At 40.9% G+C, this 17598-nt stretch overlaps 1 protein-coding gene across 2 annotated transcripts; it reads right to left on the minus strand.

The window, feature by feature from the left end:
* Positions 1-2152: 2152 nt before the first annotated feature.
* On the minus strand, positions 2153-13353 carry LOC113028752 (zinc finger protein 271-like). 2 transcript variants are annotated; one of them, XM_026179173.1, is made up of 5 exons: positions 13196-13353; positions 12078-12135; positions 11824-11928; positions 7072-7668; positions 2153-2936 (listed from the first exon to the last, which is right to left on the minus strand). In XM_026179173.1, exons 3-5 carry the CDS (start codon positions 11839-11841, stop codon positions 2259-2261), a joined length of 1293 nt encoding a protein of 430 aa, XP_026034958.1. In that variant the 5' UTR covers positions 11842-11928; positions 12078-12135; positions 13196-13353; the 3' UTR covers positions 2153-2258. The 2 variants fall into 2 exon arrangements, 1 of the variants encoding a protein (XP_026034958.1); XR_003273270.1 differs by lacking the exons at positions 2153-2936; positions 7072-7668; positions 12078-12135 and having other exon boundaries at positions 11759-11928.
* Between the last annotated feature and the right edge of the window lie 4245 nt (positions 13354-17598).

The raw sequence follows: 17598 nt of genomic DNA on the forward strand, positions 1-17598 counted from the left end.
AGACAAACTGAAATACTGCAAAGAATGTGGGAGAAGCTTCCCCACATCAGGTGACTTAAAACGACATGAACTCTTTCACAGTGGGGTCAAAAAGCACCTCTGTGATCAGTGTGGGTCATCTGCAGGTGACCTTAAAACACACAAACGAGTCCACACAGGAGAGAAACCATACAAGTGCAGACACTGTGACAAAAGCTTCTCACGTTCAGGTAATCGTAACGAGCATGAACGTACACACATGGAAGGAAACTACAGCTGTGAGCAGTGTGACAAGAGCTTCAGTAATCTCAGTTCATACTCTGCACACAAACGATCCCACGTTACTAATAAACTGTTTCACTGTTACCACTGTGCCAAAACATTCACTTCATCATCTGCTCTGTGCAAACATCAGCGCGATCACGCAGGGCTGAAATCTAGTGATGGGCAGATGAAGCTTCATGAAGCACTGAAGCTTTTCATCCAATTGGTTCACCCCAGCGCAAAGCATCTTGAAGCTTCATTTGCTCTAGTAGGACATCTACTGGACGTAAAAATATTAGTTGGCATGAATTTGAAGAGTGTGGCCTTTTGCACACAGCCTGTAAATGTCAACAACAAAAGGAGTGTGTAAAACATCTATATTGTAGTGATCCAGTATACTGTGTATATTTATACTGGCAGTATGGAAAATGATTATTTGGAAATGCTTAAAATGGAAATGATCATTTACTGTGAGGTGAGGTGTGGTTGGGGTGTGGACAGTGGTTGTGCTTTTGTAACGTTGAGGTATGGACAGCTACACACTGAGGCTTTGAGCCTCAGTCCTGCCCACATTTTATTCTGTAAAAACTAAATTTTCACTGCTTTTATGACCTTTTTAGTGGGGAGAACATAGCTAGGATTTAATGATTTAACAAATCTTTTAAATCCTTTGTCCTCCACAATGCTAAATGGCTGGGAGTCCTCAATCACCATGCTAACCAGGTCTTCATCTATTTGAGATTGTTCTCCTGAGGAAAGACAACAAAAACAAAGCACAAATATAAATATCACACACGTAACTTATTACAGTTGTATAATATTGTTATATCATTTAGTAACATTACAGCATGCTATATTATCATGGCATTTGATGGCTCACCTGGTCTTGCTCCACAGTCGGTGTTCCTCTTATTCTCATGCAAAGCTCTGTAGTGCCTAAGCATGGATGAGGTGTTGTTGTTATATCCCAGCTCCCTGGCACATAGTAAACACTTCACCTTGTACAAAAGTCAAGACAGCTTAACATAAATTGTATTGCACCATCAGTATTATGAAAATACATCTTCTGTAGAAATTTACATACCTTGTTGAGAGATATAAGATCAAAATGTTCCCACACAGGGGAGGACATCCTCCTCTTCTTAGCTGGCTCCATTCTCTCTTGTTATGCAACAACCTCTGGTGATTAATATAAAAAAACAAGATTACCTTTCATGTGTTTCTGTTTAAGCTCAAATTGATTTGATGGTTGGAGGTTTTCTCAGTGTTCATCAGTCACTCTTGACCTGGTGTTATCATATGGTTTATCTGTTTTATATTTGGAAATGTGGGATTCAGTGTTCTCTCATCACAAACCTGTTTCTCTTGTGCATGAGTTTAAAGCTCGCGCTCCACCCCGCCGCTGCTCTCTTCTCCTCCACTTTTATAAAGAAGATCCACCCGAACAGTCAGGCGTCAGTGTAGGAGAGCAGAGTGAAAGTGGAAGAAAGACAAATTGCAGGTTTCTTTTGAAATGTTAAAAGAATGTTTCTCAGATCATTGTGTTAAATTGTCATAATCGCCGTGTTCTTTAAGACTATCAGCTCTACTCTAAACAACCCTGAAAGCCTCTGCTGACACATGTCATCAGTTCCTTTCTTTCTTTGTAAACAAGGTCGAGTCTGTCAGGTCAGCAATAGAACTTCCTACAGATGACCCATCAGTGTTTATTCCATGACTGTAAACATGTTTCCATTTGTCACTTCAGTCTTTACTCTGAAATACAGGAAATGACATCATGGCTCAAAATCTTTGTTGTTCAAACAATTCTTTATTTAACATCATTTTAACTTCATTTAAGAACTTTAATAAAATACATTCAATAAAAACTTGAGAACAGGAAACTGATTTTAACTCCAACCACTGAAAAAAAAGGTAACCACTGAACACAAACAGAAGAAGAACAATTTATAAAGATTAACATTGAACTACAGGAACAGTTTGATTCACAGCCTCATTTGAACTTTAACTTAAACTTAAGGAGAGCCGACCTGAACTCTGTGGAGCCTGATCTCCAGGGTTTTAAGTTGGACTCTGAAACCAGAGGATGTCTCTCTCTCTTCAGATTCACTCTGATCCTGTGATGGGAACGATTTCAGCCCTGCGTGATCGCGCTGATGTTTGCACAGAGCAGATGATGAAGTGAATGTTTTGGCACAGTGGTAACAGTGAAACAGTTTATTAGTAACGTGGGATCGTTTGTGTGCAGAGTATGAACTGAGATTACTGAAGCTCTTGTCACACTGCTCACAGCTGTAGTTTCCTTCCATGTGTGTACGTTCATGGTTGCTACGACTACCTGAATGTGAGAAGCTTTTGTCACAGTGTCTGCACTTGTATGGTTTCGCTCCTGTGTGGACTCGTTTGTGTCTTTTAAGGTGACCTGCAGTGGTGAAGGATGACCCACACTGATCACAGAGGTGCTTCTTGACCCCACTGTGAAAGAGTTCATGTTGTTTTAAGTCACTTGATGTGGGGAAGCTTCTCCCACATTCTTTGCAGTATTTCAGTTTGTCTCCAGTGTGTTTACGTTGATGTATTTTTAGGCCGGCTTGCTGACTGAAAGTTTTTCCACAGATGTCACAACGAAAGTCTTTCCCACCACCACAGCGATGACAGGGTTGAGAAATGGATCCATCTGTGTCGCTCTGCTTCTAAACAAAGACACAAAGACAGTGTAAGTCAGTCCTTCAACACTTTTATCCTGAAAGTCGCCTGAAATAAAGAGCATCTCTGCAGACGTCCAATTACATTTTACTGTTTCAATTAACACACTCAGTTTACTGGGATACAATAACTACAATACTACCACCATAATACTACAGCAATACTTATTTAATATTACAGTAACATCTGACTTACACTTAAGTACTACCATACTACTGTTTTTAGGGTACCCATGGTAAACTACTGTAACACTGCAATAATACTGATTTAATACTGCATTAATAACACTGTAATTGTGCAGTTATAACACTGAGCTGACCGGGATACAAGAAAATCACTATTACCCCCAACAGAGGTGTGGACTCGAGTCACATGACTTGGACTCGAGTCAGACTCGAGTCATTAATTTTACGACTTTAGACTTGACTTGAAAAAATGTTCTAAGACTTGTGACTTGACTTGGACTTTTACACCAATGACTTGGGACTTGAATTGGACTTGAACCTGTTTACTTGAAAAGACTTGATATTTTACCCCAAATATAAAATTTAACATGCATATTATATAGAGATTGAAAATGTGACGTCATTCACGGGTAGAACCGCAAAGGATTCTGGGAACTCGTGGCAAGAGGTACTAGCGCACACAGACTTTCAATTGAAATCAGTTATACAGCGATAAAAAGAAACACAAAAATGTCAAGAAGCTGTTGTATTATTAACTGCAATAGCCGGTCGCATGACAGCCACGGGAAGCCGACGGGTAAAGAGATCGGTTGTTATCGGATTACGACGTTGAAGAGAAATTGTTCGAGCCATGTTTCCGAAGTAACAAAGACGCGACGGATGGCCTGGATTGCAGCCATTCAAAGACCAAATATAACGTCCCAGAACACTCCAGCTCACAGGTTAGTCTGCTCCAAGCATTTACACGAAGGTCAGTGTTTTTTAGTAGTTAATACGTCATTTTTCTTAACATAATTGGTGATATAGGTTACAAGCAAGTCTGGCACTGAACAGAAATTGTCGCGCTATGCTCCTTTATTTATTGTGCATAAATAGTGAATTGTCCTGACACAATATTGCGTTTCGCTTCTGTTATTATGGTACATTGACAAAAACATACTTTTATTCACAGGATAAAACGGGTTTTTTTGTATCACTAATTGCCCAGTATGATTACAGCATACAATATTATTGTCACTGCTACATTTCTGTGATGCTACCAGAAATTATTTCCACTACTAATTAATTATCGTTGAGCTCAAAGGTCCTATTAATAAACGGTTAAGGAATGTGTATTTATGACGACAGTTTGTGAGACTGGTAAACTTATGATACGTACGATGGTCTTTCGTTCTACACGGTGCATTTCTTGGTCCTGCACCCATCCGTCGGTAAACTGTACCTGGGCTTGTTGCAGTGACCTGAAGTTACTAAACTTCATGAGTGTATGCACTCACTCCAAGAACCGTATAATTATAAATATGCATATAAATATGCTACGATGAGATAGCTGACTTCATCTAACTAGCAAATGTTGTCCAGGCTACGTTGGTGATGCAGTTTTTTTTAATGTGTATGATATTTTTGTCATGCGATTTTAAAGCCGGTCCTACAAGCGCATCCAAGAATAACATGCAGCTTATCTCAGAACTGTCGGTGAAAATTATTCTTGGAGCTAGGTTTAATTGAGCTGCATTTTAAAGAGGTGCAATTTCACAATTTGTGTATATTTTCTAAGTTCACTATTTTGTCATGTGTTGAGAAAAACACAGATTTAAAAATTACATGGTCTAATATTTACATTTAGCATAACTGCAACATGCTTTTTTTCGTTTTTTTGAATGACTCGAAAGGACTTGAAATTCAAAGTTTCAGACTTGTGACTTGACTCGGACTTTTACACCAGTGACTTGAGACTCGACTCTGACTTGCCTGACATTACTTGAGACTTGACTTGAGACTTGAGGATAAAGACTTGAGACTTACTTGAGACTTGCAAAACAATGACTTGGTCCCACCTCTGACCCCCAATGACACTGCAATTATAACATTAAATGGGTATTTTAACACTAATGTTTAAAAGTACTAAAGCTATAAGGAAGCAATGATACTACAGCTACAATACTACAATACCATTACGTAGAGCAGGGCGATATGACCAAAAATATTTATCACAATATAGATTTGAAAATTGCGATAACTGAGGATTTAATTGACACTAGAGAGAATACTTTACAACTCCACAATTTTATTAGTGCAAAAAACCCCATCAATGTATTTTCACTTAAACAAGCAGCTGTTTTTTACATTAAAGTTATATAAAAATGTAACAGTGCAAATTCCTCGCTGACAGTTTAACCAAAAGGCATTTCCAGTGGAAATTGGCCGACATATCCTCAGCATAACCATGTAAAATATCCACAAAACTTTAAAAGAGCTTATACACACACAATACGGTAATATTATGTTGAAGCACCGTACGTATCACTCCGCGAGGCTCCTGCCTATGACAGCCGTAATGCTCCGACAATCAGTGTTGCTAACTTAGCGACTTTGTTGCTATATTTAGCGAGTTTTCAGACCCCCTTAGCGACTTTTTTTCCTAAAACGCGACTAGCAACAAATCTGGCAACTTTTTCTGGCGTTATTAGAGACTTATTTATGACAACTTTTTAACGTGAAAGCGCGTATCGCTCTTACTCTCAATGAGCAGCGGGTGCTGCGGTGGGCACCTCGCCCGTGCAAAAGCGTTCACAGGCGGAGGATAGTCCTCCCCCAGCTGGTATCAGGGCAGGGCTCCCGCACTGACTGTCAGTCAGTTCTTCTTTTACTGTTATGTTGTTTTGTGGACCACAAAGTTTAAAACTACTTATGAACACACAAAAACACAAAGTAACTCCACCAGAGTGCCTGTTTCGGGTCACTTTTGCCGTCCAAGCCAAGGACGGATAAAGGGTTGGAATTGTGACATTAAAAAAACAATAATTGCTAGAAGAAATTTAATTTGTAGTTCTAAATAAATTCTAAATGCATTTAAGACGTTTTTTACTGACTTTATGTCTCTTCCACAATGTTATTTCTCTCTCCAACAGCGTAGGTTAGAATTACATTAGCATGACCAATTATGCAAATTAGGCGATGACATCATTTAGCGACTTCTAGCGACAACCAATAGCGATTTTCCTTACTGAGGAGTTGGCAACACTGCTGACAATCCATCAAGTGGTGCGGGTTCGTAGCTTAGCAAAGTCGTACTAAAACATTTGACAGATTTTCGAGCGCCGTGTACCACATAAAATTGTTTCGAAGTCAGTAAACACAACCAGAATCCAAACATAAGGCACACGGGATTATAAGGGGCACTGTCGATTTTCAGAAAAATCAAAGGTTTGATTTTAAGTGTGCTGTATTTACCAAAAAAAACGGTAATAACGACGGTCTGCTGGCATGCTCTACCAAAAATAGTGCTTTGTTGTGTATCTGACGGACGAAAGCTAAACCAGTTCCACACCACTGTCGTTGCAGCATTTTTACAAACCAATTCTGGTTCATCCGTTTCATTCAACGATTCGCTTTCGCCCTTGTCATTCTCCGTCGCCGCCGTGCCTTTTTCGCCATGTGCGTATGAAAACAAAGGCACTGTTGCATGCGCGTTTTACCCATATTCTATCGCGATATTTCATTTTCTTGTCGTTGCCCAACATTATACCGGTATTACAGTGAACGGTATGATATGGCCCAGCCCTACCATTACGTAACGATACAACTTTGTTAACCATAAGAGAAGATTACTGAATGGTTTGGTTTTGTACTTAATTTGTTTTATTTTATTCCATTTACACCTGACAGAGGAATGAGGCCATTTATGCAGAAATAATAACACCATGATATACCACGAAGGTGCCTGAAGATTAAATAACAGCAACATTGCAATTTTCAGCATTTTTAGTTTTTCATGATCGTGTAAACGAAACTTATAACTGAAATGAAAACCTGAATAATGGCTCAGAGCTACTCTTCGGTGCAGTAGAAGTGCTAACATGCTAACACGATTTAATGAGCACACTTGTTCCAAACAGTCAGACTGAACTTACAAGATAAAAATAAAAATACAAACCTCACAGTAACTGCACTTGTAGAGTCTCTTTCTGGTGTGGATCTGTTGGTGTTGTCTCAGGTACTGTGGAGTTTTAAAAGTCTTCTCACACAGGTCACATTGATAAGGTCTCTCCTCAGTGTGGGTAAACATGTGGCGTTGTAAGTGTGCGTCTGTTGTAAAGTATTTACCACACTGATCACACCAGTACACATCTTCTCCGGAGTGAATGCGTAGGTGTATATTTCGGCTCCATAGCCGGCTGAAAGTTTTTCCACAGATGTCACAGCTGTATGCCTTAACTCCAGAGTGGGTAACTAGATGAGTCTGTAAACTGCTACTGTGAGCAAAAGCTTTACCACACTGATCACAGCTGTAAGCTTTAACTCCACTGTGGACGACTTGGTGTGTTTTCAGGGCATTCTTCCAGGCAAACGACTTTCCACACAAGTCACAGCTGAACGGTCTCTCTCCAGTGTGGATGAGCTGATGTTGTTTTAGTTTAGACTTCAAAGTAAAATCCTTCCCACACTCGTCACAGGTGTTTTTTTTCTCTCTCTTTCTTCTGTGAGGTTTGTCGGCCTCCTGAGAGCGCTGACTTCTCGGTCCACGTTGGTCCTGCAGTGACAGAGATACAAACAGAGGCAGTGAGTGAAATGCAGTCATTGAACAAACTGAAGCTTCAAACTCCCTCCATTAACACTAGTTTTAAACCTGAAGGTGGAGTGTGGCACCAAACACCTTAAAGGTCTCTTATCCCCACCTACTGGTAGTAGTAACACATTACATCCAACCTGGTGTTAAAGATAATTAATCATTGTTCAAACACTCTAAAATCATGCCCATCCCTCCTGCTTGTACACAAATATTAATGCTAACACACTCAGAATAGTAATAAATGTTTACCAGGTCTGTACTTTTTTATATTTCCTGTTTGTTTCCTATTATATATTTCTATAATTGTCTAATTTATTCGATAATAATAAATCAAATGTAACAGTTACTAGCTTGGTTCAGTGAAGGATGATGTCAGAGTCTGACTGTAACCTGACGTTTTTTTTACTTTTACTCGCTACATTAAAAAAAAAAAAAAATCTGTATTTTCTACTCCTTACATTTTCAAAACAGGCTTGTTACTTTTGGTTTAAGTCATTTGAGGGGAGTTATTTCATCACTGCGGGCTTCAAAGATCAAATTGATTTGAGCCTAAACAGTAACACATGAAATCCAATCCTGCATCATACACCAGGCTGTGTGGTAAAGTCCTATAAATGGAGCATGTAACGATCACTGTAACACAAACCGTAAATCTTATCTGAGTTTAAAGGTTTAAATCACCGTCAATTTCATCCTTCTATGATTCAGAGTTTGGTGACATCCTTATCATACAGAGTTCCGTTGGCTGAGTTGGGAAAAAGTTCTCAATAGTTTTTGAGCTCAGCAAGGAAATCTGTCAGTTCATGGTGTGAGATTATTATATTATCTTATGCCACGTTATACCCCTAATTAAAGATAGTGAAATTATTACGTAGTTTTAGTTTGCATTATTCTCCTGACTTCGAAGAAGGTGACAACTATTACAGTTATTAAACTGATTTGTATTACATTAGACTGCTGATTTATTGTGAATGAGTGATATTGTTTTAGATTAGATTAGATAGAACTTTATTAATCCCTCGGGTGGGTTCCTCTGGGAAATTCGATTTCCCAGAGGAACCCACAGTGAAGTGAAGAGGCACTACAGCTTAGTTGTTCCCCCCTCCTTTGTCCTCCTGTTTCCCCTCCCTCTCCCCTCCAGAGAGGAGTTAAACAGTCTGATGGCGTGTGGGACAAAGGAGTTTTTAAGTCTGTTAGTTCTTGTCTTTGGGAGAAGCAACCTGTCACTGAACAGACTCTTCTGGTTGTTAATGTCCGTGTGCAGAGGATGCTCAGCATTGTTCATAATGTCCATCAGTTTCTTTAATGTCCTTTTCTCTGCCACTGTCACCAGAGTGTCCATTTATGATGCATTATACTGCTGAGGTATAAGAAATACTGTTTTCAGAGAGTCATGGCCTTATTTGTCTGATTAGAAGAGAACAGAGCATACCGGAGAGGTTTTCTGCCCCATCTCATCAGGAGGAGATAAAACAGGGAGCCAAGGCCGTCACTTAGGCGCCGTAAGAGAGAAAGAATGTGAATGTTTAGGTTTTATGACTAGGTGGAGGGGGGCTGAAGCTATAAGAATGTGAGAAACGCTCAGACACTTCGAGATCAGGCGGACACCCTCCCGCGCTCATCTCCCCTCCGGATGGTTTATGCTCAAAAGTGTTGAATTGTATGGAATAAAAGATTGTTGATTGAGCATTTATACACCGAGTATTGTCCTTCCTTCAGCCCAAAGATCAAAAGAATTGGGAGATTTAACAATGGACATGACATGTATGATGCAGTGAAGGCATTTCAAGTGAAGCTGTCACAAATGCACCAGTGCAACCTGTCTCACTTTCCCTGTTGCCAAGTAATGTTGAACCAAGTCGGCGCACTTTGCTGATAAACTGAGCGCACTGAGTTCGCGGCGCTTTGGTGACTGTGAAGCACAAAAAGAGAATTTCAAGCTTCTTTTTTACGTGGAAACTGCACCTGTGCAGATTCAGATGGAGCTGCAGTGTAATGGTACACTCAAGGCAAAGTACGACACTGAATGGCCTGCACAGTTTATTAGTTCCATTCCTGCAGCAATGCCCCAGCTCCGTCTACATGCAGCTCCAACCTTGTGTATGTTTTCATTTATTTTTTCTGGGGTTTTTTGCAGCATGTTCATATTTCTAACTTGCATAATTTTGACAGGATATATTTTTATGAAGATCAAAACATTTAAAGTTAAAGTTGATTTTTTAAGTTTATTTATTCTGGAATAAAATTCCTGTCTGTTTTTATTCATATTTCTATTTAAAAACATGGTTTTAGTGTGTTCAATAAATGTTTATCTTGTTTGGCACGCGACCTAAAGTGTGTCTTGAGTTTTGCTCCCTGTGCAGTTGAGTTTGACACCCCTGGTGTAGAGGATGGAAATCAGCCAGGACAACTCATGAAACATCTGCAGACATCTGGTTGAATTCAGTTGTGTACATCCAAAGAGAGCAGCAGGTCAGCTGATCACAGCCTGTACATTAAGAACATCGACTGGAGCTCTCAACAGAAATGATTGTGAGCTGTGACTCTTTTCCCCACACTGAGCCACTACAGCTGATTTTAGGGTTGAATCCTGCTGAATCCCACTTTAACCTCTTCCCTGCCCATTTTCCTCTTTAGAGGCAAAGTCACCCTCTACAATGTAGGCATTGTATTATTACATGAATATTACATTACATTAATATAGCACAAGGTTCAGTTAGTTTTGCATAAAATATATATCAGTACTTCATCTTTTACCCCTTTAAGACCTACCATAGAACCAAGTTTGTCAGAGCTTATGTTTATATTTTTACTAGAGATGGCACGATACCACTTTTTTATGTCCGATACCGATACCATAAATTTGGATATCTGCCGATATCGATATGAATCCGATATAGTGTATTTTTTAATCAACAGAACTGTTTTTTTTAAATATCTTGCTGCTTTTGTATAAGTTCATACTCAAGTTAAAAAACAAAACACTAAAGCTATTCTGTTATACCTGTATGCAAAAAATACACAGCACCCAAATATTTCATAGTTCACTAATAGTGATCAATCTAATACACTTAATCCTACTCCATCCTCCCTATTCTGGTATTTTAAAGAGTAAGTAACCTAAATAATAGGGCTCTAAAACTCTAAAAAAAAAATAGATAGGGAATCACCCACCCTCCACCTCATGATGCTTAATCAACATAATCAACTTTAATTTGATGCAGTGTGAAAAAAATTCACAGAAATCAATTATTTTTAAGAATAACTAAATAGATTCAACATCTTTCTTCAACAGAACTGCAGACTGCACAGATGGTGCCTTCCCAAAGGAAAAGTACTATAGCTTACTAGGGTATATTAGACTTAATAATTACTATATACAGTCATGGACTTCTATGCATTTTACATCAGATTAAAACTTTGGGTGTAAGATTCAGATAATTATTTAATAAAAGCTAGACATTTTAAATGAGAATAAGAAAGAAAAGTATGTCTTGGTGCCCACCTTTTCCCTGTTAAGGACGCCTCTGTCAGTGCGCCCCAGGGCAGCTGTGGCTACAATGTAGCTTGCTATCGTCAGTGTGTGAATGGGTGAATGACTGAATGTAGTGTAAAGCGCTTTGGGGTCCTTAAGGACTAGAAAAGCGCTATACAAATGCAGGCCATTTACCATTTACCATTTTTAATGCCCTATCGGCCCCCCTGGCTAAACTTTGCTAGATCCGCCCCCGCACAGTTACCAGCCGTCAGCTAGAAAAGGATCCTGGTGTAGAAAGTAATATTAAATAAATTCTAACAACAGCTTATCAAGGTTAAACGTGCTGCTGTTGTTCAGCTGCTGGTTTCCTCTTTCTGGCGCAAAGTGGGCAATAAACAAACAAGAGAGACGGACTCGCGACAGAAAAGCCGATCAGCTGATCATTAATCAGTTTCATGACTGAAGTAGCAGCAGGAGAGGGAGGGGGAGAGAAGAGGCAGTCGCTCCATATATGTTCCATCGTGGGAATGCTTTACAAACATTCAGAGATGAACTTACACACTTGCAAAACGGAGCATTCCTGCTCCAATAGGCCTTAAAGGGTTAATGGAGTATTTCTTAACACTAGTATCTGTCACCTTCTTTGTCGAACTCATTGTTTTCTCTGCAGTGGCTGAGCTGAGTCCACGTAGCTTAAATGTTCCCCTGCTGCTCCGTCAGACTCTTCTCCTCCTCCTGATCAGCTGGGACACAAAACAGAACTTTGTTAAGCTCCACACTGCACTGAAGAGTCAAAGTGTCTCATATGGTCATCTGAGAGCACAAACAACAAATTTTAGCTCTCCTTGGTGGGCAACTTGTTTAAAACATACAAAGGTTTGAGCACCGATACCAAATTCAGCAGTATGGCACACCAGTACCAGGAGAGCAATTCCTCTTTAAAAAAGGCCCTGGCAAAGAACGAAAACAGAACAATCAATGGATTACAATGGAGAGTACAGTGTTTCCCAACCACTGTGCCGCGGCATATATACGTGTGCCGTGAGAAATGATCAGGTGTGCCGTAGTGCCACTGCACTACTTTCAAGCATTCTGCAACCTGTTCTCTAATGTGTGCCTTCCTCCTCTTTGTATATACTCCTCTTATATGTTATTTATTCTTACTGTCTTACTATTTATATTGTTTTCCATGCACAGTTGGTGTGGAGCACCCACAATTTAGTTGAATATGTACAAAGACAATAAAAGACTATTCTATTCTATTTTAAAAACTCTGCAGTACTTTTAAAACACAGATCCCCTCTTGGGGTTCGAGGCTGTATTTGTTTTAAAAATGAATCTCTGGTATCTCTGGCCTATCATTATTATTTTGCTAACAGTTAATCAGGCTCATTTACTGAATACTGATCAGAATTTATCAAATTATCTTTGAAATGATTCTAACAACAGGCCTCTCAGAGTGAGGCCAGTTTTTACAATCACATGCCCTGTGGGCTGACACAACTTTGCTGATAAGACAAAGGCAGGTGTGTTTTAGCCAGGAATACATTTATTTTTACCTTTCTTTTAAATTGATTTCATTATAGCACTTTTACCGCCAACATATTTGGATTTTTTGGCACTGGAAGTGACCTTATATTGATGATGGCTGGCGTTAGCTAGCTAGCTAGCTAGCTTGGATAGCACACTGCATTCAAAAACTATGCAGGTGCCACACAGTGACAGAGATGCTAACTAGCGCTTAGTAACAGACTAATAAAATAATAGAAACTCTGATTACACTTAGCTAATTTAAAAGCTTTCTTCTAATAATAACACTGTTTTCTTCTCTGTGTTTCATTAGCATTTGTTAATATTTTCTTGTAAATTAGTTTATAGCAGCTTGACTTGATGTAGAGGCTTTTTCTTTCAACTGGTTCACAAATAACTGACAACAGAGACCGAGGAGAGCAACAGAAAACTTCACTCAGGAGCTAAATTCAAGATTGACTGAACTCAGATCAAAGTTACCTTAGTGCTTCACTTTAGATGAGGAAGAAAAATAAACTAAAACACAAACGCAATAAAGCGGGAACTCCGCGGCTTCTTCTTCTTTTGGGGTTTTTCTTTGGCGGTTAGAGCTTTAAGGTGCATTACCGCCACCTGCTGGACTAGATGGTTCTTAAACGAAACTAGAGATTTAAAAGTAATTTAACAAACAATAAAAACAAAGTCAAAATGTGTCAGTGTGTTATATTCATGAACATAAACATCAGATGGCTTCAGCTTACCCTTACTCCCATTTATTTAAGAGGTTTTGCTCTCTGCAGGGCGCCACAGTAAGTAAGTATGTGTAGTTTTGCCTGATTTAATAAAGGTTACACTGACTCACTTCTCTATCAGCAGATCCAAGTGTAGCCATAATTTCCCAGGAGGGTACTTGGGTTTGGAGTCTCAGCACAGTTTTCAGATTTAATTAATGGGCTTGAGTACAGCCTGATAATTACAGGCATTCAAACTGCCTGTAATTCTATGGCATTCTGTCTCTATGAAGACATTAGATCTTACATATTTCTTGGTTAAAACCACATTCAACTACTTAACAATAAGCCTGCAGCTGCAATGTGGAGGCAACTAAGAGTTTTGATAAATTTTCCAAAAATCTCATCCAATTAATTCTCCTTTACAGATTGTATAACTTTCACTTTTTACAATAAGAATTCTCCAACAAATGTTTAGAAGAAAATGATTTTTCTTTCATTTGTTTTGATACTAACTGAAACCACAAAGCTCCAGTTTCACACCCCAAACTAACCAACTGTAATGATTATTTCCATCAGCACAATAGTTTTCAGTTTTCAATTTCACATTGGTCTATATTCCCCACATCCTGTCATGTCCTTATCCTTGTTAGGAATCAGAGAAATGAATATAATCAATTCATTAATTGAATTCCACGCTTGTGTTCATCCACAGCAGCTGGACAATAAAGTTTATTGTGACCCTGATACTGCAGCAGAAAAGACTTTTCTGCTCCAACTTTCTGCGAGCAAACGCTCAACTTCTCCCAGCGTGTTGAGCGTAATGATTAGTTGGTGTTTTTCTCCAAACACTCTTCTCTCAATGTGTTCACAATAAACTGAGGAGAGCAGCAGAAGACCTCATTCAGGAGCTAAACTCAAGATTAACTGAACTCACATTAAAGTTTGCTCGGTGCTTACCTTTAGATGAGCCCACAAACCACGAGACACTCTACTGTGGCAACACCACCAGTTTATAAAGAAAAAGAGACGACAGAGAAAAGTTGTTTTGAATGACTAGCCTGTGTGTGATCGTGCATGGCCTGGGTCCTGTGGGACATGGTCATGGAGGCAGGTGTTCTTGGGCGCCTGGGACAGGCTCGTACAAAGGGATGGTCGGCCACTAGTGGAGTCAGCTGCCCCTGGCCTGTGGTTCTCCGTGATTCTCAGCCTTCGTCTGGGGGAGCCCCATCTGGGCTCCTGGGGGCCATTATTGCAGCTTCCCGCCCTCATCATCAAATACAATTGTGACAAAGACACACACTCATACTCTCTCTCTCTAACAGACAGGCCACAAGATGCTTGATGATTTATGTATCTGTGGATTTATCTCACATGTGCAGCGGTTGTCGATACATTGAGTTTTTCTATTTGTAAAACATATTCGGAAAAAATAAATCAAGAAACACAGTGAGACGTAGACTGTGACAACACGAGCTTGACACGGTGTCTCATATTTTGACTGTGAGTATAGAGGATTGTAGCTCAAGTTAACATGGAAAGATAAGAGGTCTAAAGTCTCTAAAACTTTTGGACGTTCAGTCTCTGACAGAAGGTTTGGAGACAAAGTGTCATGGTCCTGGGTCGTTGACCCAGCGTTTTGTGTTTTGTGATTATTTCCCTCTGTTCTAGTTATTCTGTGTCCTCCCCCCTTGTGTCCGGTTCGGGTTCTAGATTTCCTGTTTTGTTCTGAAAGTCTGTGTCTGTTGTCATTGTGTTCAGCTTGTGTCCTCCAGTCATCATGTGTATTCAGATCAGCTGTTCTTCCCTCCTGTGTGTGATTACCTGATTACCTTGTGTGTGTGTATATATAGTGGGTGTCGGTCTGTGTTTGTTGTCGGCTCGTCTGCGTTCTATGGTGTTCCTGTCTCTGCGGCTCTCTGCCCCGCACCCCTTTTGTATGGTCCCAGGTTTGTCACTTAGTTTCTCCCAGTTTAGGTTTCTGTTTGTAATTACTCATGCTTCATTGCCTGTTTTTGCCACTACCACCCTGTAAATAAACGTCACTCGTATCATCAGTTTGCTGCATTTTGGGTCCTCCTTTTCCTCCACACCACACGGCTCCCTCCGCCAGCCGTGACAAAAAGTTAGTTTTGAATTTGTGAAACAAATATTTTATTTACAGTTTCTCATACACAAGGCAGATAATATTCTTCATGTACATTATTTTTTACAAATACTGGAAGTACAACAAACTGAAACAAAACACATTTTCATGAATTCATCTCTTAATGTTTTATACAAAACTTCTGAATGTGTTCTCTCTGATTTCCCAGTATGTGTTTTGGATCGACTAAAATGTATTTACAATAGCCAGAGTCGACTGAATCCAAATATTTCTTAAATCCAAATTCACCCCCCATTTACTGGAAGAGATCAGGGTAATTTGAATTCTCCAACCTTATAAACCTTTTCTCGAATTTCAAATCTAGTTTGTAAATTTGCCGGTAAAAGTTTAGTAAAAGCTTTATACAAAACCAGATCCTGGAATTTAAGTAACTTTGCCTGAAGAAAGAATTTGTGAGTATGATCTAGATAACCAGCCTTGTGAATAATACGCAGTGCTCGTTTCTGTACTGTGACTAATGGATTAGTTGTATTTTTATATGTATTTCCCCACAATTCCACACAATATGTAAGATATGGAAGAACCAGGGTACAGTACAGAGTACGAAGTGCTTACCCTTACTCCCATTTATTTAAGAGGTTTTGCTCTCTGCAGGGCGCCACAGTAAGTAAGTATGTGTAGTGCTTTATCAAGGAATTGTTTCACTTTGTTCAAAACTGCGAGGCTTCTGGAAATTTTGGTTTTTATGTGTCTGACGTTGTCACGGTCTGGCTGGCAGACCGTGGGGATGTGGGGAAAGGAGGACCCAAAACGCAGACTCTGCGATGCAAACAGTGCTCTTTATTTACAGTGAAAAGGCTGTAAATACAATAACTCCCCGTTGCTCCCTCGAACCCCGTGTGCGTGCTTCCCTCCGATATCTGTGCTCGTGCTCCCCGCTGTTGTGTTTCCGCACCCCCGTGCGTGCTGCCTCTCCGGACCACTCCTCCTGTAGGGAAACCAGAGACGCAGCCGTCAACACTAACCCTCGGCGGGCATATACGCACAGCACAGACCTAAGCTAACACACACTGACTTGGTAAGATAACTCAATGATCCCGCGTCGGTGGGAGCTCCAAGACTCTCCTAAGTAGCTCCCCCGACGAGCCCTGATCAGCGGCAGGTGTGTGGCTTCGGGTGTGGCCAGTCCCTCCGCAGGGCCACACCCCTCAGGCCTGCAGGTGGCCGAGCTCCATCCTCCAGGCACACCCGCAGACATACACACCCATACCCATCGAGAGCAAGCAGAAACAGGAGCCTGCAGTGCTCCGGGCTCCACCTCCTGCAATTTCATAACCATTTAATTTATACATTTAAAAGCTGAATTTAATTTCTACATTAAGAAACAAAGCATGCTACGTTTGTGCTGATTTGAACAGCCAGCAGGCCACAGCCAGCAGACCCAGCCAGGCTCCACCATCAGCCAGCAGGCCACAGCCAGGCTCCACCATCAGCCAGCAGGCCACAGCCAGCAGACCCAGCCAGGCTCCACCATCAGCCAGCAGGCCACAGCCAGGCTCCACCATCAGCCAGTAGGCCACAGCCAGGCTCCACCATCAGCCAGCAGGCCACATCCAGCAGACCCAGCCAGGCTCCACCATCAGCCAGCAGGCCTAGCCAGGCGCCATCATCAGAAATTCCGCTTCCGGGTCCCTCGTGGTGGCCGCCTCGTGCTCTCGCTTCAGTATGCCACCCAAGAAAGGCCCAACACCAGAGGAGGTTGAGGACATTAAAACCTCCCTCGGAGCGCTGTGCGGAGACGTGGCCGCAGTCAGGGCACAGCAGGAGCTGCTTCTGGGGCTTCTGGAGGAGGTAAAACAGCTACGCCTCCAAAATGCCGAGAAGGACAGACGGATCATGGATCTCGAGCGGCGGGTGGATGAGCTGGAGCAGTACACCCGTACGAACGACGTGGTCATCAGCGGTATTAAAATCAAGCCGCGCTCGTACGCGCGCGCGGTGGCCGGGAACGTCGGGGAGCCCAGCGACGAGGAGACCCGCTCGGTAGAGCAACATGTGGCGTCCTT

The sequence above is a fragment of the Astatotilapia calliptera genome, chromosome 9 (genome assembly GCF_900246225.1).
Source record: "Astatotilapia calliptera chromosome 9, fAstCal1.2, whole genome shotgun sequence".
Lineage (NCBI taxonomy): Eukaryota > Metazoa > Chordata > Actinopteri > Cichliformes > Cichlidae > Astatotilapia > Astatotilapia calliptera.